Source organism: Fusarium tjaetaba, assembly GCF_013396195.1.
Source record: "Fusarium tjaetaba strain NRRL 66243 chromosome Unknown NRRL66243_c0000109, whole genome shotgun sequence".
Taxonomy (NCBI): Eukaryota; Fungi; Ascomycota; class Sordariomycetes; order Hypocreales; family Nectriaceae; genus Fusarium; species Fusarium tjaetaba.
Window position 1 is genome coordinate 1 of NW_023501305.1, and position 24,857 is coordinate 24,857.

The following is a 24,857-nucleotide window of genomic DNA, read 5'->3' on the forward strand; positions in this document are numbered from 1 at the left end:
GTCCTATCCCCGCTGGCGGTTCAAGCCGAGCCCCCCCAAAACCAACGTCACTCGCTCAATCATACCCTTATCCGTCACTGGGTCAGTGGAGGATCATCCTTTACTATCCCAGTCGGGCAGAGTGTGAAACACAGAGACCGTTGCTCTCGAGCACGCCAAGTTGGACCCTCCAACTCCTCGGTCCTTGGATTTTTAAACGGAGTAAACGGATCTGCCAAGACAAGGACAAGGGTTTTGGTCATTCATTCGCAGAAGGGGACGCGCATATCGAGCAGCCGAGCCACAGACCAGACGCAACTGTTAGCCACCTGCAGACTTTTTTGTTCGCTCTCCTCTCTCTCTCTCGCTCCCTTCGCATCTTGCAGTTGGAGGTTTAGTCTAGCTAGCGCCTGATCCGATCCCTGTCATCTGCTCTGCTTCTGCGGCTGCAGTCAGACATCGACACCGGACTGACATTGGTTTTCGTCAGCTTTGAAACCGAACCAAAATCTTTTTTCTTTCTCATGCAACCATCTCTTTATTTTTGTTCTCTCTCCTCTTTGTCTACTACTGTGCATTCGTTTCACAGTATCATTCGTTGGCGCATTTATAACCGCTTCTCCTGCGTCTGTGCATCGTCGCATAACGTCACTCAGGCCTCACAAACACTGGACTTATCGCCCGCCCGCGGTTCCTTGGTCTTTAGAGAGTGGGAACCGAAACCCGGGGCAACCACCAGCGCAACAGCAACAGCAACAGCGACATTCAACCATAAACCATCTTTTGCGCAACTGTAACCGCCAACCAAATAATACCTACACACTTCAAAATCTTTATGTGTATAGCGCCTCTCGTGCGCATAAACAACCGCAATCATGTCGTATAATCGCCTAGGCAAGTACATACAACCACCTTTATCCCTTCCCATTAGGTTCCTTTGATCATCGTCATCTGCCCCTTTCTCTCCCTCAATATGAGACAGTCGAGACATACCCCTCCCTCCCTCTTAGACACCCCTGGCCCGTTAGAATTGCATTGCATTACATTGCGATTCGGCATCTGTTCGCCTTTTCGCTCTTGATACTCGGCAAAGTTCAGACCTGACAAAGTGGCTATAATCTTATCATCATCACCTGCTACAAACTTTCCTCGTGGTGATAATAAGGTTCATTGCTGCTGCGTCTCTTTGCGAATCACCGAGGCCCCCATTCGCAAGTTTATTTACCTTCGCCCACTCACGTCGCCTTTCACTCCAGTTGCCAACCCAATCAACAACAAGCATACTCTTGAACATATAAGTCTAACTCCAATTGCCTTTAGACGACGATTACTATAACAACGAAATGGATCCTCGTTACGGGGCACAGCCTCAGCAACATCCACACCCTCACCGGACGCCTTCGCCAGGCCAGCCGCTCCAGCAAGGCTACCAGCTCGACGACAATCCCTTCGACGATGGCCGATATGGACAGTATGGCCCTTCCCAACAGCACCTTCATATGCCCTCGGGCCCCGACCAGCACCGGTTACCTACTCCAAGCGATCATCTGAACCTCAATGCAGCTGTAAGTCTTGGTGCACGTGTGTCAAGAATTGAACTGACTTTGTCGCAGCAATCTGTCGACAATTTGTCAGGCTACGGACCTCCTGGTGATTACGCTGTAAACCCTGAAGCGCATCACGATGCCTACTACAACCAACCTTACGAGCCTCGTCCTCAGCAGCAACCCTACGAGCAGGGCTACGACCAAGAGTACGACCAACCCTACGATGACCACAGGCCTATGCTGCAGCACCAACCATCAGATGCGCCAAGCGAACCATACCAAGATCAACCGCAACAAGGTGGTGGAATCAAGCGCTGGAAAACCGTCAAGCAAGTTCTCTTGTACCGCGGTAACCTGGTCCTGGATTGTCCTGTTCCTCCAGTTCTGCTGCAACAGAACCCCCACGGAGAGCGTGATGAGTTCACGCACATGCGATATTCCGCTGCGACTTGCGATCCCAATGACTTCTATGACCACGACTTCACACTGCGACAGAGGCTCTTCACAAAGCCCCGCCATACCGAGCTGTTCATTGTCGTGACAATGTATAACGAGGACGATATTTTGTTTGCCCGAACCATGACCGGTGTTTTCAAGAACATCGAGTATATGTGTAACCGTCCCAACAGTAAGACATGGGGTAAAGACGCGTGGAAGAAGATCGTCGTCTGTGTCGTCAGTGATGGTCGTTCCAAGATCAACCCCAGAACCAAGGCTCTTTTGGCCGGTATGGGTGTGTACCAAGAGGGTATCGCCAAGCAGCAGGTCAACGGAAAGGATGTCACAGCCCATATTTACGAATACACCACGCAAACGCACCTTCAGATCAAGAATGACGTTGTTCAGCTCGTCCACAGACGACAGCCAGTTCAAATGCTGTTCTGTTTAAAGGAGAAGAACGCCAAGAAGATTAATTCACACAGATGGTTTTTTACAGCCTTTGGTAGAGTCCTGGACCCTAACATTTGTGTGCTTCTCGATGCGGGTACTCGACCTGGTGGAAGTTCAATTTACCATCTCTGGAAGGCCTTTGATCTCGAGCCCATGTGTGGTGGTGCTTGCGGTGAGATCAAGGCTATGTTGGGTACTGGTGGAAAATACCTTCTCAACCCGCTCGTCGCTGCTCAAAATTTTGAGTACAAGATGAGCAACATTCTCGATAAGCCATTGGAGTCTGCTTTCGGTTTCATCTCTGTGTTGCCCGGTGCTTTCTCAGCCTACCGCTATGTCGCTCTTCAAAACGACAAGAACGGAAAGGGACCTCTTGAGAAGTACTTCTTGGGCGAGACGCTCCACGGTGGAAGCGATGCTGGTCTTTTCGAGTCCAACATGTATCTCGCCGAAGATCGTATTCTTTGTTTCGAGCTGGTCACTAAGCGCAACTGCCATTGGATTCTGCAGTATGTCAAGTCAGCTACTGGCGAGACCGATGTTCCCGATACAGTTACTGAGCTTGTTCTCCAACGTCGCCGTTGGCTCAATGGTTCTTTCTTCGCTGCTATCTACGCTATTGTTCACTTCCTCGACTTCCTCCGATCTGATCACACTTTCTTGCGAAAGTTTGCCTTCTTCATCGAATTCATCTTCAACACTATCAACATGATCTTCGCTTGGTTTGCTATTGGTAACTTCTTCCTCGTTTTCAAGATTCTCACAACAAGTTTGGGAGATGATTCGTTACTGGGGCGGACAGGAGAAATTCTGGGTGTCGTATTTACCTGGCTCTACGGTGTATTCCTGATTACTTGCTTCGTCTTATCTCTGGGCAATCGACCAGCAGGTTCTGGTAGGCTCTATACCGCCATGTGCTGGTTCTGGGCTATGATCATGATGTAAGTTCACTGACATGCTTTTGCTGCCTGACACTAACAACCGACCAGCTATCTATTGTTCGCTGCTATTTTCATCGCTGTCAAATCTATCATTGCCGACGTTAACGACTCAAACGGCTTTAATTTTTCAGAGATCTTCAAGAACAAGGTCTTTTACATGCTTATCATCTCGGTCATGTCCACGTTTGGTATTTGGCTGATCGCTTCGCTGATCATGTTGGATCCCTGGCACATGGCTACCTCTTTGGTTCAGTACATGCTTCTTACGCCCACCTTTACAAATGTCCTCAACGTCTACGCCTTTTGCAACACGCACGATGTTTCTTGGGGTACCAAGGGTGACGACAAGGTTGAGAAGCTACCTTCGGTCAACACCAAGGATGGTACTGGAAAAACGGATCTGCCCGACGAAGGAGATTTGAACGCACAATATCAGCGAGAACTTGCTGTCTTTTCACAGAAGCATGTTGAAGTCAAGACTACTCCTACTCCCAGCCAGCTTCAGGAAAAGCAAATGGACTACTACAGAGGTGTTCGTACTGGCGTCGTTCTCATCTGGATGGTGTCAAACTTTGGTCTAGCAGCGCTTGTTCTGAGCTCTGCAGGTCTGGATCGAATCAGCCCCAACAAGGATAAGGACCATGAAGCGGAACAGCTGAGCCGATCCAACATCTACATGTCTATCGTCCTTTGGAGTGTGGCAGGTCTGAGCGCGTTCAAGTTTATCGGTGCCATGTGGTTCTTGGTGGTGCGCATGTTCAGAGGTGTCTAAGCTGAGAGGCGCAGCGCAACTTAGGCTCGAACTTTTAGCGTGCAGGGAACGAGAAAGTTCGTTTAGCTTTCACATTATACCCATTTATGACGAGGAGTCCCTGGGGATTTGAGGGGCTCGGTGTTGTTGAATAACGTACGTGTATGTAAACAACCTTTGATGTTGGTCATGTCATGATGTTTTGACTCGGCTGCGGAGAATACGATACATACCAGGAAGGCGTTTGGTTTGCTTAGGCTAGGTTTATATCCTTAGATGTGCACGTATGAGGATGAATTTTACGTTGACTACTTTTTATACCATTTTGTTTCTCTTTTGCCGTGATGTGGTTGTGTTTTTCATCGGATCCATAAAAGTCCGACGGTGATATCATGAATCTCCTCACTAACATCTCTCCAACACCACCATATACCATCATGTCACGAACACCTTCACTCTTCAACTGTCTAATCCGTACCCACCATATAACATCCCGTAAAAAGCTTTCCCGCGTACGTCGTGCAGCACAGCAACTAAACGTGGATTGGTTGTATGTACGCAGTGGCGGATCACCAGGGATAATGTTTGCTGAGGGGCGCGATGAGGCTGGTTTGACAGAGTGGGTATCTACAGTACAAGCGCTGCGGTACAAAGACTTCAAATGTGTTGCGAAACCTGCGAGGGCTGAGGGCGAAGTAGGAAAGACGGGGTTTGATGAGACCGAGTCGGTGAGGGACTTTGGGAGGGTCATGGACGAGAAGGGCCTGGGGGGTTGGTGGAAGAGGGCGATGGGGTACGAGGGGGAGTGATTGACGCAGTTCATCGTGGCCATACCAGGACATGAGAGAGGAGAAGAGAACATCATCCGTTGGGCAATTGAGGGCGGTGAGAGACGCGTCGTACGCGCGGCCTTGAGGATCGTGAAGGAGGCTAAGATGGTGAGTTGAGGTAACTGATTGGTAATTGACTGATACTAATGCTTGTTCAGCTGAATTTGGTTCATGACAAGGCATTGATTGTTGATATCATCTTGGACTTCACTGAAATCACATCTGCAACGCTGAAGTACACGCCTCAACCGGCAGTTCGATCATGAGTCTCTTGATAGACACGGTATCCATGTATTACATGTACTACCAGACTGAAGCCTCAGGCCATCCACCTTTCCGGGAATCGATGGCAGTTACCATGCCATCTTCTCATGAACGACCACTCTTCCACAACTCAGCAGGATACACAGCCAAGCAGTCCGTACACTCTCCGCAACCTTCACAATCCGGCCCCCATTCCCCAGACTGCAAACTCAACCTCCACGATGCGGGCCTTTCGCCATACCAAGGACCAGTCTTCAGGTCAAACCTGTCCGGCCTGGCAGGAAAGTTCTTCCAATAACCACCATCATCCCTATTCATCACCGTGCACACATGCACACCAGTTTTGAGTCCTGCAGCGACAGACTTTGGCAGAAGCAGCTCCTTTAGCCCTGCGTCCATGGATCCCCTAGAAGGGGAATCTGTATCATTCTGAGCTTGTCGTTTTTCGACATCTGTGAGGTAAACAACCTTGAGGTTCTCAAGGACGCCAGATTCGATGAGTGCCGCAAGTGTTGAGTCGAGGATATCTGATGGAATATCGTTAGATATAGAGTCGCTCACATGCTCGTCAGATCGCCCCCAGATATAAAGAACTTCGGTACTAGCAGGGAAAGAGTCAGAGACGTATTCCGCAAGTTGCTCTGCATTGGGAGAACTATGCATCTGGTAAAGCTCTCCAAGCATCATATCGGACACTGCCAACGTGAACAGCTTCAAGTTTCCAAAGCCTTCAACTTCGAGCAGCTGATAGTCGGCGTACATACCGCACGGATTGTAAAGGATAAGTTTTTGCAGTGTCTTCCCATTACTGAAAGAAAGCGAGTCCACGAACGTGTCCACGCCGTGAAGATCTTGCCGGCGTTCGCTCGCAATCCTCAGAACGACAGATTCTAAATTCTTCGACGCATTTGCTATGGCTTGGTAATAGTCGGCAGAAAAGCCTGAAGCGCCATCTATGAACAGATGCTTGACGCTCGAAGTGCCGCGTGGAAAGTGATACTGGTCAACCACATCGCAGTGCAAGTAAGGTTCGTCGCCATCTGCAATGTAGTGCAAATCGTTGAAGTAGAGGCTTTCAAGGTTTGGTATGTAGAAAAGGGCTGCAAAGTCGCGGGCATCGCGGTGGAGACTTTTGTCATTCAACAAAGATTGATCTGTCTCAATACCAACTGCGATATGTCGCAGGGATTCAAAACCACGCAGCTCGAGTGGTCCATTCCGTGCACGACGGCATTCGTTGATGACTTTTCTCATCCACTTGAGAGTCGTGTGGCGATCGATATCGTTTTTGGCGAATCGCAGACTGTGAAGACGAGGACATGTTGCAATGAGGATGAGTTTGAGGAACCCGTCCTGGCCATCCTTTAGACGATACTCAATTGCCTCAGTGTCGAATCTTGGATACGTCCATAAGTCCATTGAAGTTTCGATGTATCTCTCTATGTCTTGCAAATCCAGCCCATACCTTGTAGGGGAACCGTCAGCAAGATCGCAAGTCCCAGGAAGTTTTGGAACCCAAGATCGCCAATCCTCCCAATCATATCGGCTACCCCAGATCTCCAGCTCACGAACATGCCATCTCTCGATTCTGGCTTTGGTAGTGTCTTTGAGTAGATCAATCACCGTTTCTGGTGACAGGTCTGATGTGATTCTGTACTTCGAGTAAGCTTCACGGTGAAGATCTAAAAGGCCCAGGCATTGAGAGTGTAGGGTAGCGCAGGTGAGTGCCACATCAAAGCATGTAGTTGGAGGGCTATACTCCAAGATCTGGTAAATGAGTTCCGTTGAGAGACGCAAGAGGCGGCATTCATCTTGTGCCATGGCGCTGGGTTGTGTTGTATATGGAGTGGTGAATGGAGTTGTAAGAAGGCGGAGGGGCTCGCGGGGGCCTTGCATAAAAACAATTGGGCCCCCAACGGAAGGCACCAAGACATGGAGAGAATGTCGCCGGAAGGAAGCACTGAGAAATAGGATCGTCCAATGAAAGCAAACACCTATAATCGAAGGAGCACTTGCCGAACTGTCAGTGAATCAGCGGCTTGAATATTGTCAGGCAGGTGCTAGGTAGGTAGGCAGGTTATGGAAACCAGGAAGTTGAGCCAACATATTGCTTCAAAGAAAGACACCTCCATTTCACACAAGCATCGAGCAAGTCAGCGAGAGCACAGTTTAAAGAAATATTCTATAACCATTAAATATATAATTTAAAGTAAAGTGCAGCATTCTGCACGGGATATCATACAGAAGCCAATCCGTTCTACCATCATCTAAACATGACAATTCCATAAGGTGATATTAATCCATTAAGCACCGACCCGTCCATTAGTGCCCGAATCAAAGGCCTTAAGCAGCAATCATGAAACCAGCGACACCAACAGCAGCAACAGCAGCGAACAAGTTGGCGCCACGAGGAGCAGCAGCGTTGGCCTGATCATTGTCATCAGAGCCGCCAGAGCCACCAGCGCTGCCAGTAGAAGAAGCACCAGGGGTGGCAAATGTCTCGAGAACAGTCTTGAGCTGGACAGTCTGTGTGGTGGTAGCAGCAGTAAAGATGACGGTTCCAGGAGTAGGGCAAGCGGCCAGGTTGGCATCGTTGGCGTCCTCCCCATCAAGGCACTTGTCAACAAGCTCCTGCATATCATCGGCCTTCTCGTTAGACCACTCAACCACGGCGGTCATGTAGCTCAAGAGTTCGGAAGACAGCGAAGAGGGAGCAGTGAGAGTGCAAGGGTCGGTGGTCTCAGCGGTAAGAGCCCAGGACTCGAGGTCCCTGTTGGCAGTGGGTGCGCTTCGGAGGATAGAGAGGGCAGAGCTCTGGCACTCCTCCTTGTCGTCACGCTCAAAGATGACGTTGACGGAGCGCTTGTTGGGGGTGAAGCTGGGGATGTGCTTGCCGACGTGGAGAGTCTCGAAGATGTGAACGACGTCAACGCGCTTGACTTGAGTGGCAGAGACGGTGGTAGCAGCCGCAGCGGCGAGTAGGGAGATGTACTTGGTCTGCATATTGGTGGTTGGTTTGTTATAAGCGAGTGAGATTATTCAAGAGTGAACAAGAGAGATACTTTGAGAGAGATGCTTTGTGAATTATGATCCTGAAAACGTGTGAGGACACAGGCTACTTATAGTTGACGCCCACGATGTGATGAGTTGGGACATGGCCGCTACAACATGCCATTTCCGCCTGGGCAAAGAGTCACCGGCCAGACCAAGGGAAATTTTGGGAGGCACAGTTAATGGGAACCGCGGAAGCATCCAATGAGGAAAATGGGATTGATCTTGGCGGAGGATTTAGAAGATCACCCCTGGCAAGGCTGAGTGGGCGCTCCAGGTTGATCGCGCCGCAGAAGCGAAGCGAGGATCCAGAGCATCTCCACTGAGTTTGTTGGTTCATTGCGGTTTAGGTCAATGCGTTGTCTAGCCTAAAGATGAAGAAGAGGTTAAATGCTTACACTTATGACTCTTCCATTGTATGCAACGTTCCTCGTGATTGCATAGTCTGGGCTCATATCTCACCGGCGCATTCATCAATCAATACACCGCTCGTCACCTCAAACAGGAGACAGAATGCTAAAATTAACCTTGTGTGCAGCACTCTTGTTAGGCTCTAGGCTAGCTCTAGCTGCCTGGCCTAGCCTGGCAAGGCTAATGTGGCGTATGGGACCTCGCTGTAGCCAATCGCTTAAGGCGGGAAACCTGCAACTCTATTCGTATCCTTTCCTCATCCGTCGGCCGTTTCCTTTCTCAGAAGGTGGCTGAGTTTTCTCTGATGCTGCTTATATCCGCTTCATTAACATCACAGCCATCGGATCTGCTTTTGATGGCCCATACACGTGCCTTAAGGGACATGCTCTTTAACTTCATTCTGGGGATTGGCGATTTTTGCCTCGCAAGGTGGGCGAAGCAAAAGCCTTGGCAAGGCAGGAACTGTCGATTTGCAACAGCACTGCTGCCACTGGGCCCTTGGCAGAATCTCGGCCAGCGAAGCACAAAGCCAAGCCTGAGGAACCAGTCAAAACCAACATCACAACACCACCAAAAATGATAAATACGATACATACCAAAAGCTGAAAACCTCAACAAGATGAAATCGAATGCGTAATCTGGGAATCGAACCCAGGGCTCCCCGACGCTGCTCGAATGGCAACGGAGAATTTTACCACTAAACCAATTACGCTGTTGAATTGTTGAAAACTCAATTGCCAACGTGATACTATGTTCGTTGCGTGAGAACCATAGCTAAGCTGTTGAGCGTGGAAACACTTGTGCAGAGATGAAGCAGACCAAAGAGAGGATAATTGTGCGGGAAAGAATCAAGTTACCTCATTTTTAATAGAGTTGACATTGGCTTCTCGATATTTCTTAGTTACGTCATTTTTTCTCACGCTCTTTTTATATCTCTCATTAATATAGTCCCGGCCTGACCTCCGCCGTGGCTTGCCAATCACAGTCCAAGCCGCCCTCTTCAACATCACTCGTCCTAACGAGTTGTCTAATCACAAGCCCCGGAGCTCTGAGATCGACATATGTGGTGTAACGCTTAGAGTCCTGAAGGCTTGTCTTAAGTATGCGGCCATTTCCCCATCTTATGGGCACGGGTCACACACCATTTATATAAATCACCCCCTCTTGAGCTCTAGTTTCCTGATTCTCTCCATCATCCAGCGAGACTTGTGGACCTCAAGCTACAACAACCCATAAACTCAGTACCGTTTTATTCTTGATTCAATCGTGCTGCCTTTACTGCATCGTCGAGCCGAGTCACGAAAAGCCTTCCAGGTGGACTTATCATTCAGAGCAAGGAATCTGACGCAAGTAAGACAAACGCCTCTTAAATGCCCCGTCCATGAACACCGCCATCCCAAATCAGGGAAGACAGTATTGGTGTTGGGAGAGCAGATATTAAGTTGACATTCTTTATTCCTGTGCTCACCACCTAATAGCATAACTCTCCGGGCCGATAGTAAATTCAATATGAATTATCAAAATGTTGACATAGAGGATCTGGACGTTCCTATCGAGGTCGCGATAGCTGCGCTTGTGGAGGGTATCAACAATGCGGAACGGGAGATAGCAATGTATTATTGCATCACAGACTTCATGTATGCTGCAGAATGGGATGACGCTATTGCTATCCTGGGGCTTATTAGAGCCGGCCATAGCAAGGAGGCAGTATTTCTTGCTGTTTGTGAACAACAAGACAAGATAGCAAACAGAAAGTAGCTGCCTGACTCAATCTATGCTAGAAGTTGTAGCAAATATCAAATCATGGACTTTGTAATACAGCGAACCGTGGAGCTAGCAGTAGAAATTTACACAGTAAACAATCTGTGGACAGTCCAAAGACATGCCGGATAGACTGGCCCATGATCAGTTGTTTGGAGCAGAGACTTGCCGATAACTAATGATAGCATCATTCAAGCTGTACAGTTGTGACGGTTTTCAAAAGTTTGTGTACCGTGACAGAAAGATAAGTGGATAGACATACCGACAAGTGACCTTGTATGATTTGTGGGTTTCTTTGACACCTACTTAGTGAATAGTGACACAATCTGTCAAAGATTTGCAATCACCAAAGCTCTCCCTTCAGCAGTTTTGTTTTACATTCTTAGTATAAATATCTTCATTTCAAAAACTTCAATAGAAACCTCTATCCCCTTTTTACGCAACTCTGGAGTCTGAGAAGTCATAGAACCCTTTGTATGAGGATACCACTTATTTCTAAAGACCAAGGTAGGCTCTTCTTCGATATTCCTTATAGCTAGGTAGTCACTTATCTGTCTTTATATACAGGTGTATATTCGAACAATCCGATCTCAGAATCTTCTATTCCCTTGACAGCAGATAGCAATGCCTTTCCGCTTGGTCAAAGCCAACGATAATTGGGATCGGGTACAGCATCACCCATATACCCATAACGGGGAAAAGCTCTAGCCTTTCGATATTTATCTTGGCCGCCGCCTTACTACATTTAAAGAAATGGGACCCTTCAACGCGGACATCCTCCGCCATGTCACTAGGACGCCCGCGCGCCAGTCAGTGTTGAGAGACGCTCACGAAATCTTCAAGGCTGCCATTATGGTACAAGATTGCTCTTGGGAAGAGAAATTTCTGCGAAACATCGAGTTCAACACTCTTGGTATTAGCGAGGCGCACGTACTGAAGAACACAAAACACAAGTACATGAGAGCATTTGTAACAGAAACAGAGTCAACAAATCGGGTTCGAAACCTGAGATCCCAACCCGAGTTAATCTACGGATGGATTCCCCAACGACATGGTATCGACGATGATAAAGTACCAGCTTGTCCCAAGCCAGAAGCAGAGGCTGTCGACGGAACAAAGATGCCCTATCCTTTTTTATTGGTCAACTTTGCCCCTGATAGCGAGCGATACAGAAATCGAGGTGGCATTGTTAGTGAGTCAGCATTTGACTGCCTTCAAGGCGCTTCCATCAGCGTCAGGATGGTTGATAGACTGCGACACCGCTTCGAAGTGTGCGGGAAGGCTGACGCAGGACTCAATAGCTCTGTGTTCAGTCTCGTGCTGAATCGGTACACAGCCTACATATATTTCAGTTATGCATGGGACGAGACAAGTGAGCATGTTCATCGGGTACCACATTATAATATGTAAAATGAGCTCCACCAACGGGAATTCGAAAAGGTTATTGGGAATATTCTTTCCTGGGGCACGACAACCCGACTTGGGAGCATTGAGAGAGCTATCGACATCATTCGCAGTAATAACCCAAGTTGGTATCCACGACATCAACAGGCGAACTGAGTCTTGTCGGAATATCGACTATCTTGTTCATGTTGACAATCAGTTGACCCTTCATCAGATCAAGCTAAAGTGGTTGGATAGGACACATGTGGTAACAGATATAGGCTGACATGGCGAAGAGACTTGTAATTTTTTTTTTTTTTTTTTGCAGCTAGGAGATGCAGAAAGAATTCAAGACCTGTCAGAGGCCATAAGGCATCTTAGATACGGAGCCTGCTATAGATTTCGTGATGAGGTGTAGGAGTGAGCACACGTATCGGTGCCGGAGTGGTATTGTATCTACTTGATTTTGATTGCACTTCTGCGGTGCCAAAGTGAAAATAAACTACTGGTTGTTTATCTAGTGGCAGGCAACTCTTTTATTGCACCCAGATTGATTACATGATGTGATTCTTATCAAGCTGGGGCTCTCTGAGAGTGAGTGCTTCAAGGATCAAGCGGTCAGCCCGTGCACATGCACTTTATACAGCCTGCTTTCCCTCTCCCAATGAGATGATGAGCTGTAAGCCTCATTGCTTTTTCTGGCATGGATGATATGATTTGGAGTCACGACAGCCAATGCTTTGTGCAGGGTTTCTCAATTCAAAAAAACGTCCAAGACACAGGCAAAAAAATCGACAAATTTTGAATTCAGTTTACCATAAGAAGCCGAACTGTCGCGCAATGAATTCCACATCTCCTACCCTTCTAATTATGTTTTTACCTGGATTTCCTTCATTCATAGTACCTTGAACCTCCATTACTGAGGTGCCTACAATATGTCTGACTCAGTGGATTCCACCAACCCCGGCGGTGCTGCTGCTGGGGATGCACCCCCAACAAAGCTTTCGTTAAGAGTGAGTTGCTTCCAAATGGACCATATCTCCATACAGAAACTCAGGGATACTGATACATTGAGCTTAGGAGGGTGATTCGGTCGTCACTGGTGTGTCTACTCGTGAGGAAGACTTGGCCCATGGCCCTTTACTGTTGGGAGTAGGGGGCGGACAAGAGCATCCGTCTATTGATCCAACCTGGGGAACGACTGAGAACTACGCTCCGCAAGCAGAAGTACTGCCGTTATTTCCATTTAGAGCGCCTCAGCCAGACCTTACAGAGGTCGTGTCAGCTTCTGAGCCTTCGCACTCAGGGCCTTCCTTCGCTGTTCCAACCCAGAGCGTCTCACACGCAAGCAATTCACGCCACGAGGAGGTGATACAGGGCCTGATTGATGAACCAATGCCCAATCGCTCATTGTATTGGATCCCGGAATTCTCATGGCAGGACGCCCGCCTGTGTTTTGATGATCAGCCACTGGAGCTGCCAGCAACACGCGGTGGCCAGTTCTCGAGAGGTGGCCCTGTCTCGGAGCATGAATTCTCCATATCTCAGAGGTCCTTTCCTCGTATAGGAGTGCCCAATGTTGAACATGACGAGTTTCAGATATCTGATATCACTGGCGTTGGAGGTTTCTTCAGTTCAAACGAACGCCAGGATGAAAGAAACTTTGATCAAATTTTGGAAATCAAACGCGCAGCAAGCTCCAGTTCCAGCGATACTTCTCACTCTGAAGCCGCCTTTCGAGGAGAATTCATTGACACAAGTCAGCCTGTTCAGGACGAGATCGCCATACAGGAGATTATCAAGAACATAGTGGAAATACTTGCCGACGACTACTACAGATCATATGCGCCACAGAGACGGACTCTTGCAGCCAAGCGTAAACAAGTTGATCGAAGCTCTACCAGTTCGACCAAGAACACCCGAGCAACAATTGGACGGAAAGGCGCCAAGCCAACAGGTCGCAGAGGCCAGACTATTGATGGAGATGAAGGTAGTGAGGATGAAGAGTCCGGCGGTAATGGACAAAACCCTCCCCTGCTGGCACGTCCCCCGAAAATAGCCTCCTTTGGGCCTGTCCTTTCATGAAGTGGAATCCCATAAAGTACAGAGGAAGTTGTGTCAAGAAACTCAGGGACATATATCGTCTCAAGAAGCACCTTCAAGAGAAGCACTTCTCCCATCATTGCTATATCTGCTTCAATGAGTTTCGGCCAGAGGATTTGACTCAGCATGAGAAAGTGTGCGAAAAACTATTCGGCCATCCGACAAGCCCACCCCCAGTTGGACTTATCACAAGGGATATGGCAACTGCGATAAATGAGAGGTCCAACACCAGGCTGACTTCAAAAGAGCAATGGGAGAGGCTGTTCAAGATTATCTTTCCACACGAACCGATTCCTTTGAGCCCCTATCTCGACGATGAGTGGAAAGTGGCCCACTGCTGCGACTACTTCGAGCAGCCATATGTGCAGTGTCAGACTCGTAAAATGATGCACGAGTCTGGGCTTGGCGATATACGGCAAGCAATGCCGAGGTTGTTTGAACAATTAGTAGTCTACTTGTGGGACTCTCTCGATATCGAACATGAGATCAGACCTTATGTAGCCTCCGAAGAAGAAACAGTTGATCAGGCACAACACATTTCGACTACGGAAGACTACATACCTGAAGAATCACAAACACCTGCATTGAGGGGCTTTGAGTATGATCAGGATCGACTCTACGCCATTCAGTATAGTGGGTTGATGGAAGTCGACAACACTACGACTCCGGCCCCAGAACCATTTGCTGACCAGTCAGAAACTGGAGTTGGGGAAGATCTTGATCGTCCTGGATTCATTGACAACTATGGATCTTCCTATTTAGATATCGCTTCAAACATGAACCTGGAAGAGGTTTGGAGTGATCCCTTTTCGAGGCCTGGAGCAGGGGATACTCCTTGGTACGGTGGACAAGAGGTGTTTGAGACGGGGCTCGATCAAATGAGAGGCGATGAGACTCTTTTCCAGTGATCTTAGCGTATAGTTTACTGCTCTCGATTTCGTTGATGCACTGGGTACTTGTTCTATTCTTATATTACTATTCTCGATTCGTTGGAATTAGAAGCTTTTAACGATGCGTGCCACCCACTTATAGACATGTTGATATTAATCCAACCATGGAAAAGCAAAGTTACAATCGAGACTCTGAGATGGCTCAGACAGACTCTCACTTGAACACGAGTCCTCTGAATCTATGTCGTCGCTTTCTTGGGCTCTGAGCCTTAGCCCCCAAAGTCTTGACTCCTCCGACTCGAGCCGGAATGCCCTTTGTTCTATATTAACCATGTCGTCCAGTAATCTCTTTAGAGTCTGTTGTGTTTCTATCGTCGACGAGCAGAACTCCATGTCTCTGACGCCTTCTAGTAAGCTTTTTGATAGGGACCGCCGTTGAAGGTATAATTGTTGTTTCTCATGTAATAGTTGATGGACTGCCATTGCTGTTAGAAGAGTTACAAGAGACCTGGTGTGGCAACTCACGGTTCTGTTGCGCATTGGGCCAGTGGCAAGTCTGACATAGAGCTGTGCATTCAGAGCACTGTGCTTGTCCGTTTAGTCGTACGCATTTTCTGCGGTTTCTCAGGCAGAATAGACATGATGATAGCGCTGTGGTCTTCGGCTTTAGCTGCTTTGTTGTTGTGCTTCTTGACTTGCGAACTCGAGGCTTGCTCGGTTGCTTTTTTGTTTGGGAAGTCATGGCGATGTGTGTGTATGTGATAGTAGACTGATTCTGGAAGAATGACTTGGACTTCCCCGCGATGTTGTTAACTAGTTAGAGCAGGTAGGTTAAAATGGTCGAAGGCGTATGAAGAATAGTGACTTGGGGTAAGAATCTATAGGTATATCAATTACCGAGCATCAGTTGCCGTATGATGTAAGAGCCGAGGCCTCTGCTACGGGTTTTGGTCTCAAGATTAACTGAGACTGTTTTGAGAGCGGCCGGCTTTAGCTCCAGACGCCGAAGCAGAGGCCGATGGTTGGCAAAAGGCAAATGCCTCCATAAATAGTCAAGCTTCTTATCGGCATACGAGCACGTGGATTGAAGAATCATTTGCCGTGATATTAATAGAAGTAAAAATATTGAATACAATTTTGTGGCTGTTTTGTCTTCAGATGCCGAGCAGCGCCCCCTTGACGCCGCTGGCTAGCTGAGCTCTCCAAATCTTGTGCTCGTTCAGCATAAACAACTCCCCATTTCGACCAAAGCAAAAGTTCGCAACGCCTCCAGAAATAATAATCTTTCCGAGTAAGACGCCGCCTGGTGACCAGACGTTTACGCCATCGCCACAGCCACTGTAAACGTTACCTTTCGTATCGCATTTGATGCCGTCGGGGATTCCGGTGTCTGCCATGGCGAACACTCTCTTGTTGGTGAGGAATGGCTCGCCGGAGATGGTTGATAGGTCGAAAGCATAGCTGTTAGAGGTAGAAAGTTAGCAAGATATAATTAATGGTCTTGTGCCGTCGGCGACTTGCATGGTCCTTGCTCGGGTGTCATCAGTAGTTCCGTCACCATGAATCCAGTCCGTATCAGTGATATAGACGACCTTCTCATCAGGACTGAATGAGATACCGTTTGGTCTGCCGAATCCATCTGCCACAACTCGTACTGACTCGTCTTTAGGATCATATCGATAGACCTGGTTTCGTAGCTGGGGAGCTGGTCTTATACCCTGCTCGTAGCCATAAATTGGATCTGTAAACCAGAGAGAGCCATCAGAATGAACAACCACGTCATTCAAGGAATTGAAATCTCGCCCGTAGAATGAGGTAACGAGCGCTGCGCATCTGTAAGGCGCGATAGGCTGCATAAATACAAGACCTCCTGGCGCAGTCAGGGATCCTTGCGAGCAGAATAATACGCCGCCATTGTAGTTCACACCACCATTTGCCATGATAACGTCAGGCGCGTTGACTTCTTCGCAGCTAATGAACTTCCCATCGGGGGAGAGTTGGACTTTGCTTATTTGGATCGTCTTCTGGCCGGTCGTAGGGTCTGGGAACTGGTTGCTCGTGATGAACAGGGCATTTTCTTCTGGAATGAAGACGCCAGCTTCGTGGGCAAATGGATATTGGTCATTCTCATGGATCACCTCGACCGTTGAAGAGGCGTCAAAGATGGCATTGGCCCCTTCGTTGTAAATCTTGAAGGACATCGTGCCGAGCGGTAGTCAGGGTTGTATTCCGAGGTTGAAGTGCTGGGGTTACGGGTAGCTAGACAAGCGGGATATGAAGAGAAAGATAGAACAACATAACAAACATCGGGGCATCGGGCTTTGGAATTTGGAGGTTGAGCTGGGTTACCTGCCGTTACCCCTCAGCGGCTAATGCTGGAATTAATTCCATTCCCAATGTGGAAATGTCTGCAGCGGGTGGCTCATATGCCGAAGCCACGCAGCGAGAATACGTAAACTCTGTGCATATCAACGATTATGACACCCAATCAAGCATTATTCAGTAGTAAGCGCTATTCATATACTTTAAAATGACATCATGAAAGATGTTTCAATAACAATGATTACTATTCGCTCCTTTATCCCCTTTGAAGCCGTCAACTAAATCTTCAAGACTATTTTACAACTCGTGAATAGTACATCCTCAATCCCCAGCTCTCAAGAGTAATTCTGAGTAAATTAAGCAGCAGTCTTGTTGCCAACAGTCTCCATCATGACAACAGCAGCATTGGTCTTCTCATCAACCTGGCTGATGATGTCCTCTCCACCAAAGAGGTGGTCAACATCCTCCAACTCGAGACCCTTGGTCTCAGGGAAGAAAAGGAAGATGATAGGAACCCAGAGACTGTTCAGGACGGCAAAGATGATGTATGTCCTCCAGCCAATGTTATCAATAGAGATGGGAGTAATTTGAACAATCATCTAGACAACAGTTAGCAGAGCTATGTGTTTGAGAAAGGTGTGACATACGTAGTTGAAGATCCAGTTAGCAGCGGTAGATATAGATGAACCACGCTGTCTAAGGCGAAGAGGAAGGATCTCAGAGCTGCAATATGTCAGTAGTGAAACATAAAACGTGGTATGGGCAGATCTTACGGATAGACCCAGACTGTGGCCTGGAAACCGATGGTAAAGGCACCCTGGAAGACAAACAGCATAGCTGCAGCTGCAATACCTGCGGCATGTGCCGTGGCAGTGTTGTTTTCAACCTGGTAGATCAGACCTGCCTGGACAGCCATAGTGGCAGCCATGACGCTGATCATAGATAGGAGCTTTTCAAGTCAGCTTAGTATACAAGGAGAGCATTTGGCTGTACTTACAAGAGGTCTTCGTCCAATGCGATCAATCAGGACCCAAGGAATGAAAGAGGCAACAAAGAACCATGTCTGAAGGAAACCTGACATGAGGGCTGACATGTGAGCAGAGAAACCGACGCTCTTCTCAAAAAGGGTGCTTGAGTAGTCTACAGATGATCAACACAGCTCATTAACATGATAAATAAGGACATAAACTTACAAATTATAGCATTTATGCCCCCTAATTGCTGGGCGCTTTGCAGGAAACAACTCAAAATAAGTCGTCTGCGAGACTTGATGCTATCTTCTTTGAGAAGATCCTTCCAGGAACCTGCACCAACAGATGTCTCGTAGGCGACAGTCTGGGTAATGACACTATGAAGAACCTGGACTTGAGGATCATCAGTAGAAGTGCCCTGGATTCGAGCAAGGACTTTGAGGCAGTCCTCAGGTCTGTCGTGTGCTGCCAGCCAACGTGGTGTCTCAGGGATAACAAACAGGAGACCCATAATCGCCAGGATGGGAACACATTGAAGAATGACGGGAACACGCCAAGCATAGCTGCCGGTGTGAGATGACAGGGCGTAATCGATCCAGTAAACGAGGAAGATACCAAAGTTGAGAGTCGAAAGCTGAGCGCAGACAACTATATAACATTAGGTGGTGATTTCTCATGAGCGAGGACCACAACTCACAGATACCACGACTTGACTTAGGACTAAACTCAGCCTGCATGACAGGAACAGTAGAGTTGACAGTACCCATGCCAACGCCTGCAACGATACGGCCAACGATCATCATAGCTCGTGTATAAGAGGCGGCTTGGAGAACGGCACCAATGATCAAGAATACGCAGCCGATGAAAACAGAGCGTCGACGGCCGAGCTTCTCACCCCAGATGGAAGAGAAGACAGCACCAAAGAAACATCCAACTAACAACTGTGAGTGACCAACATAGTCCATTGGGGAGGTAGAACGTACTCTCGTAAATGGCGACAATAACGCCGATCATGTCAGAATCGGGACTATCAAAGGTGTCTTTGAAAGCCGTAGTATTGACGAGACCTCCCATGAGGCCATTGTCATAGCCGATGAGCATAAAACCCAAAGATGTCAAGACACTGACGGTCAAGATGAGACTCTGGCCTTGCAACTCCATGATGAACAGTTGATCGAGTAAACAAACAATGAAATAGAGTGTTTGATATGCCTTGGATCGTGGAGAACGAAAATTAAATTCAAAAAGTAGAGACGGAGGATGGGTTAATAAAGACCAGCCCACATTCCCAAGCTTAATACGACTCTACTCCATGGGGACCCCATGTTTGCGGGGGAGGTTACTCTTTCTCCAGGATCCATTAGTTAGTGAGAGCTAATTTCAATTGCCGTCGGTGTTTGAAAAAAAGGAGTTGCCGATGGTAAATGGCTTCGGAATAGCGGCAGAGCTAAGCTTTTAGCTTCTCGCCCTTTATAAGATGAGCAAGTAAAGTCAATAACTAGCACTTGCATGATTTGCATAAACAAGTTTGGAATCGTACAAGGATGACGCTTCGATTGCAGACGATAGACAACAACCTCAAAGGCCGATTGGCTTTGGTGACGGGTTCAAGGTGAGTTGAGTATTTTGTTGGAGGTGTATTGTCAGCCAGACTAACGATTTTGTAGTGGCGGAATAGGTTCCGCTGTTGCGAGAGCCTTTGCTGCTCAAGGTTGTGATGTTGGTCTGCATTATGCTTCTAGTAAAGAAAAGGCAGACAAGCTTGCACAAGAGTTGAGTGAGACATATCCGTCTCAGCTGTTTGTGCCTGTGCATGCAGATCTTTCACAAAGAGAGTCTACAAGAGCTTTGGTCTCAAGCTTATTGAGCCAAGATATTGTATCATCCAAGCACAAAGCAGTTTCTATCTTGGTGGCAAACGCTGGTCTCGGAAGAAGGATCCGCGATGTTGCGGAGATTGGAGAGGATGATTGGGATGAGATGATGGAGGTCAACAGCCGAAGTCAGTTTGTCGTCACCAAAGCTTGTCTTGCAGGTATGAGACAGCAAGGCTGGGGGCGAGTTATACTGGTTGGAAGTATTGCTGCTCGTGGAAGTGGCCTCAATGGATGCCATTATGCTGCTTCAAAGGGTGCTCTGACGTGAGTAACACGGAAACTCTCGTGTGATTTCGCTGACAAGCCATAGTTCGATGGGTCAGAATTTGGCCACTTTGTTGGCACCCGAAGGTGTTACAGTCAATATTGTAAGTTCTTGGATGTGTCTATCAAACTCTATGAAACTAACGGTTTGTGTAGGTCTCGCCAGCTATGATTGGCTCCACGGGCATGATCCCACCGCCCATCTCAGAGTAAGATCTTCCCTTTGGTCCACTATGAACGTGGCTGATATTTGATTGCAGAACCTGGGATAAAGGGTGTGATTTGGAAGAGCTGAAAAATACTGATCCTGGTCTCGCTATCGCCGCATCCATTCCAGTTCATCGTCTCGGCTCACCCAATGAGGTTTGTGAAGCGATCATCATGTAAGTCCCGCTGAACTCACTGATTTTCATAGTCTAATACTTGCCATAGGTTGGCAAGAAATGGATACATGACTGGACAGGATATTCTACTTAGTGGTGGTTTGAAATAGATGACTAGACTCTGGCTTCGTGGGCAACTGGATCAACTATAAAATTAAGTAGAATTTAAAATAGATATTTCTCACAGTGTAACTCCTATAGATTAGAACCAAAGATTTTGGCTGCCAGTATGTCCTCTTGTTCCCGATCCCTCGTTAATATCAGATGCTTAAAGTCGGAGCACGAGGAATATCCACAAATTATTTTCTTAGGCGACCCATTCCCTTGAAGAAGCGAGCTCTCTAGTGCTTCAGTGTGATACGATTCAAAGGCCGGGGTTTTCAGCTTCAATAGCCATCACCAATAATTCTCAGCTTCCATGTCATTTCTAGAATCTAGATCCCCTAGTCACTTTCTGTAGCGGACTATTCCGTCTAGCTCAGTATCTTCAAGTCCTGTGACATCGGTACATGTCCATAGCTCAAAGCTTAACCCAAGCCATACCATTCTAGGCCTCGTAGGCCGATGTCGTCGTATGATTAGTTAACCAAGACCCTCATCATATTCAAATGCCGCGTTCCCCCCTTCTCCTCTCTTCTCGGTGTTTGAAATCCCTCCACTCCAACGCATGATGACACCGCCGACGGGACCAGAGACCGAGAAGAGGGTTTCGAGAGCCTGCGTGAGCTGCAGATCTCGCAAGACCCGATGTGACCTGTAAGTCATGCCAATTGCCGACTCTGGCTAGAGAAATCAATTGACGTGTGAGAAGTGATTCGACTGGCGTGCCTGGGGACCCTCCGTGTCGGCGATGCATCGAGAAGAATCAAGAATGTATCCTCGCTACTTCTCGACGCGGTGGTCGTCGTATCAAGGGACAACGTCTCGGTTACTCTAGATCAACAAATGATTCCCACCAAGCTTCGCCAAGCAGACCAATCAACCGGATGAATTCAGTGCCAGCACAAGGTCAAGAACCCCGTGAACCAGACCAACATAGTGAATGGCTGTCATCAAATCTTGGGTCACCTCTAGACCAACAGTCAGAGGATGATGAAGAGCCTACAGGTGATGCGGTGCGACTCAAGGGTCACTTCACATCGTCGGATCTCTTGAATCCTTCTGATGCTTTGGATCTGCTGGCTCATGTGGCTGATATGGAGCCCGAGGGACATGCACAAACGCAAGATACTGAAGGGGATCCCGAAAATTCGACAAGGATGGCAAACATATCCCAGGGTGTTTGTGACTATCCACCTGTTACCTCGGGAGCATTGACCCTTTCCGAGGCATCCTTTCTCATTGAACAGTCAGTTTATCTACACACATACTTTCTGATGTAGACTAACAAGAAAGCTACCATGACAACTTTCACATCTTCTTCCCTATCGCTTACAGCGCAGCCTTCGACTCCAGCCGTATCCTAGAACTCATCGAGCACGAACCATACCTCATCACAGCAATCCTCACCGTCGCCACAAAAGATGATCCCTCGTGGTCCAGGGCCCATAATGCCTGTGCAAGACACATGGAGACTCAAATCTCTAAGCTGATATACACCGGCTCTACTACAGTCGGTGCTGTAGAAGCATTGTTGATACTCGCTGAATGGGCACCTCAGCCACTGGAAGAGAACCTCATGATCGGGTGCGGCAAAGAGGACCAGGGATCTTGGATGCTTGTTGGTGTTGCTATTCGTCTTGCATATCTTCAGAACCTTGAGCAGACTGGTCTTGTACAGAGAGTCGAAGGTGCACCGGATCATCTCAGTAGAAAAAGGATAGCTTGGGCTGGTAAGAAATTTCATCTCCCTCACGCGGCGCTCTTCAGTCACTAACGGGAAGACAGCTTGCTATATGAGCGATCGTCAAGTTTCAATACGACTTGGAAAAGGATTCTGGTCTCGTGGACCAGGTCCATCCGTGAATCTCCGAGCCGCCGACTTTCCATATCTTCAAACACAAAAGCTGGGCAACGATAACCTCGCTCTACTTTTTCAAGCACATCTTGAAATTACTCAGTTATTCAGTAACGCACATGATATCTTATACTCGTCATCAAGTCATAGAGAGCAGCTATACATAGGAGGAGAGTACGTGAGATATATAGTAAGTAAACGTCGTCGACATTCTATTGCATCGTATAGCTGACTTTGTAGGACGACTTCTCCTCAGTCCTTCGCAGATGGAAACTCTCTTGGGGTGGTCTCAGCTTCATCCCCCGCGTCAAAGCGTCTCTTATGTTATCGTATGATTTTCTTCGTCTATATATCAATGCATTTGCTTTCCAGGCAAACCTAAATCGCATTGTCCGACGATCAAAGAAGAGACCATCGGGTCCTTTATTCTCGGAACTCGCCGCTGCCCCAGATGCAAGGTTCATTTACGAGTCTATCGACGCAGCAAATTCTATCTTATGCACGCTCAACAGCTTCATAGACCCCACTGAAGCTTTTAAGTATATGCCGCTCAAGTTTTATCTTTATGTTATCTATGCTGCAGTATTTCTATTCAAGGTAAGCATTTCTTAACCCAATTCCCGGATACCTCGGACAATAATCATCCACAGGCCATTTTTGCTGGAGCTATCAAACCGTCAGAAGCTCGAGGCGTGCGCCGTGCTATCTACGAGACTATTTCTCGTCTACAGAAAACTTCAAATAACCAACAGGGTCTTGGTCAGCGCTACGCCAGGTCTCTTAGACTTCTGTGGCTGAAGATGCTCGGAAAGTCGAGATCACGGAACCCCGAAGTTGAAGGACGATCAGACTCGTTGGCCTTGACCAGCAACGGAGCTTTACAGTCACAAGCGGAATCAAGCGAAGGACATATGAACTCTGATCCATTCAACAGCTTCTCTTGGAAGGATCTGCATTCTTTGGGGGAGTTTATATCAAATGATGGGACCTCACTTTTCAATGATAATTTCATCATAAGTCCAGAACAGGACTCGGTACAAGGGGCTGAGGGGCCTGAACATTTCAGCGGGAACTTTTATTCTGGCTCGCTGGGTGAGATCGATATCATATTCTAATAAACTACCCACGAGCATGCAAATGCAAGGGAACATAATCAAAAGTTTTGTGGCATTGTGAACTTTACGGCCTCGGTCATTGGGTTCACATCTCACATCACCAGCGGGAAATCTCTCCTATTCTCGTTCTTCTCGCTTTGCTCGGCTTATTGCATGGCAATGAGTCCTAGTGCTTATTCCATCTGCTGTCATGACTCCACCGAAGGCTCTTTCACCCCTCAACCTCACGGAGCCATTCTTGGTATAAAAGGGCTTCCAACGTCAGCTTACGGTGATCTCAAGCCATAACTCGACAGCTCAATAAACCAAACTCTTCAAAATGGCGGCGTCTCAGAGCAAAGACCTCCCTTCTTCCTCATACTTTTCAGCATTCGCGGCAAACTATCTTCAGCAAACCGGAAGAAGCACATACCGTGTCCTTGACCTGGCTTTCGATAGTATTCAAACCACAAAGCCTATCACCAAAGACTCGGTGGTTCATGATAATGCTGCCGGTCCGGGAATTGCAGCCTTAGTTCTGGTTGACAGACTCGCGGCTGATGAGCTGCCTCAGATTCTGGTGACGGATAATGTGCCCCCAATGGTCCAAGCCGCCAAAGATTCTTTTACTTCGCTCCCACATATCGAGGCGAAGGTTCTTGACTCTCAGAATCTGGAGGGAATTCCCGACGAGCACTTCACACACAGCATCCTCAATTTCAGTGTTTACACGCTGGCCGACCCCGTCAAAGGCGTCAAAGAGATATACCGTACGCTCCAGCCTGGTGGTCTAGCCGTCATCTCCTGCTGGAAACGCTTTGGTGTTGGTGAACTCATCCACGCTGCCCAAGCCATTGTCCGACCAGACCTTGCGCCTCTGAAAATGCCCCATCCTGAATTTTTTGAACCTGGTGTTCTGGAAAAGACGACAGTCGAAGCTGGGTTTGATTCTTCCAAGTTTAACCTTGTGGAGGATAGTATTGTCGTCAATGGACCTGAACTGGAAAATGGACTGAAGAAGTTTATGCTGGGAGATCTGATGCGTCCTGCTCGAGCGGGATATACTGTTGAAGAGGAGAAGAAATGGCCAGAAGCGGTTGAAGAGGGACTCAAGAAGGAAGTTGAAAGTCATGGAGGGATCAAATTTGAGAGCTGGGTTCTTCTAGCTCAGAAGTAGAGAGACTGGG

The 24,857-nt window shown here is 47.8% G+C and overlaps 10 protein-coding genes across 10 annotated transcripts; 6 read left to right on the forward strand and 4 right to left on the reverse strand.

Moving 5' to 3' along the window:
• Positions 1–1,322: 1,322 nt before the first annotated feature.
• Positions 1,323–4,130, forward strand: FTJAE_5612 (chitin synthase 3; the record flags this gene model as incomplete). Its single annotated transcript, XM_037352138.1, has 3 exons — positions 1,323–1,544; positions 1,593–3,358; positions 3,407–4,130. The coding sequence occupies 3 exons, from the start codon at positions 1,323–1,325 to the stop codon at positions 4,128–4,130; spliced, it is 2,712 nt and encodes a 903-aa protein (XP_037207105.1).
• Positions 4,131–4,678: 548 nt separating this feature from the next.
• FTJAE_5613 (uncharacterized protein) lies at positions 4,679–7,024 on the reverse strand (the record flags this gene model as incomplete). Its single annotated transcript, XM_037352139.1, has 3 exons — positions 4,679–5,039; positions 5,445–6,599; positions 6,669–7,024. The coding sequence occupies 3 exons, from the start codon at positions 7,022–7,024 to the stop codon at positions 4,679–4,681; spliced, it is 1,872 nt and encodes a 623-aa protein (XP_037207106.1).
• Positions 7,025–7,546: 522 nt separating this feature from the next.
• On the reverse strand, positions 7,547–8,206 carry FTJAE_5614 (infection structure specific; the record flags this gene model as incomplete). Its single annotated transcript, XM_037352140.1, has 1 exon — positions 7,547–8,206. The coding sequence occupies one exon, from the start codon at positions 8,204–8,206 to the stop codon at positions 7,547–7,549; it is 660 nt and encodes a 219-aa protein (XP_037207107.1).
• Positions 8,207–11,179: 2,973 nt separating this feature from the next.
• FTJAE_5615 (uncharacterized protein) lies at positions 11,180–11,836 on the forward strand (the record flags this gene model as incomplete). Its single annotated transcript, XM_037352141.1, has 1 exon — positions 11,180–11,836. One exon carries the CDS (start codon positions 11,180–11,182, stop codon positions 11,834–11,836), a length of 657 nt encoding a protein of 218 aa, XP_037207108.1.
• A 908-nt stretch (positions 11,837–12,744) lies between these two features.
• Positions 12,745–14,820, forward strand: FTJAE_5616 (uncharacterized protein; the record flags this gene model as incomplete). The annotated part of the gene is made up of 3 exons (XM_037352142.1): positions 12,745–12,822; positions 12,890–13,823; positions 13,919–14,820. 3 exons carry the CDS (start codon positions 12,745–12,747, stop codon positions 14,818–14,820), a joined length of 1,914 nt encoding a protein of 637 aa, XP_037207109.1.
• Positions 14,821–15,956: 1,136 nt separating this feature from the next.
• Positions 15,957–17,003, reverse strand: FTJAE_5617 (gluconolactonase; the record flags this gene model as incomplete). Its single annotated transcript, XM_037352143.1, has 2 exons — positions 15,957–16,263; positions 16,462–17,003. 2 exons carry the CDS (start codon positions 17,001–17,003, stop codon positions 15,957–15,959), a joined length of 849 nt encoding a protein of 282 aa, XP_037207110.1.
• A 477-nt stretch (positions 17,004–17,480) lies between these two features.
• FTJAE_5618 (sugar transporter STL1) lies at positions 17,481–19,256 on the reverse strand (the record flags this gene model as incomplete). Its single annotated transcript, XM_037352144.1, has 7 exons — positions 17,481–17,723; positions 17,772–17,847; positions 17,898–18,073; positions 18,122–18,264; positions 18,318–18,743; positions 18,793–19,029; positions 19,079–19,256. 7 exons carry the CDS (start codon positions 19,254–19,256, stop codon positions 17,481–17,483), a joined length of 1,479 nt encoding a protein of 492 aa, XP_037207111.1.
• Positions 19,257–19,639: 383 nt separating this feature from the next.
• On the forward strand, positions 19,640–20,729 carry FTJAE_5619 (Nodulation G; the record flags this gene model as incomplete). The annotated part of the gene is made up of 6 exons (XM_037352145.1): positions 19,640–19,707; positions 19,763–20,236; positions 20,283–20,340; positions 20,393–20,445; positions 20,497–20,619; positions 20,669–20,729. 6 exons carry the CDS (start codon positions 19,640–19,642, stop codon positions 20,727–20,729), a joined length of 837 nt encoding a protein of 278 aa, XP_037207112.1.
• Positions 20,730–21,605: 876 nt separating this feature from the next.
• On the forward strand, positions 21,606–23,691 carry FTJAE_5620 (uncharacterized protein; the record flags this gene model as incomplete). The annotated part of the gene is made up of 5 exons (XM_037352147.1): positions 21,606–21,967; positions 22,057–22,451; positions 22,507–22,766; positions 22,817–23,173; positions 23,227–23,691. 5 exons carry the CDS (start codon positions 21,606–21,608, stop codon positions 23,689–23,691), a joined length of 1,839 nt encoding a protein of 612 aa, XP_037207113.1.
• A 319-nt stretch (positions 23,692–24,010) lies between these two features.
• Positions 24,011–24,847, forward strand: FTJAE_5621 (methyltransferase type 11; the record flags this gene model as incomplete). Its single annotated transcript, XM_037352148.1, has 1 exon — positions 24,011–24,847. The coding sequence occupies one exon, from the start codon at positions 24,011–24,013 to the stop codon at positions 24,845–24,847; it is 837 nt and encodes a 278-aa protein (XP_037207114.1).
• Between the last annotated feature and the right edge of the window lie 10 nt (positions 24,848–24,857).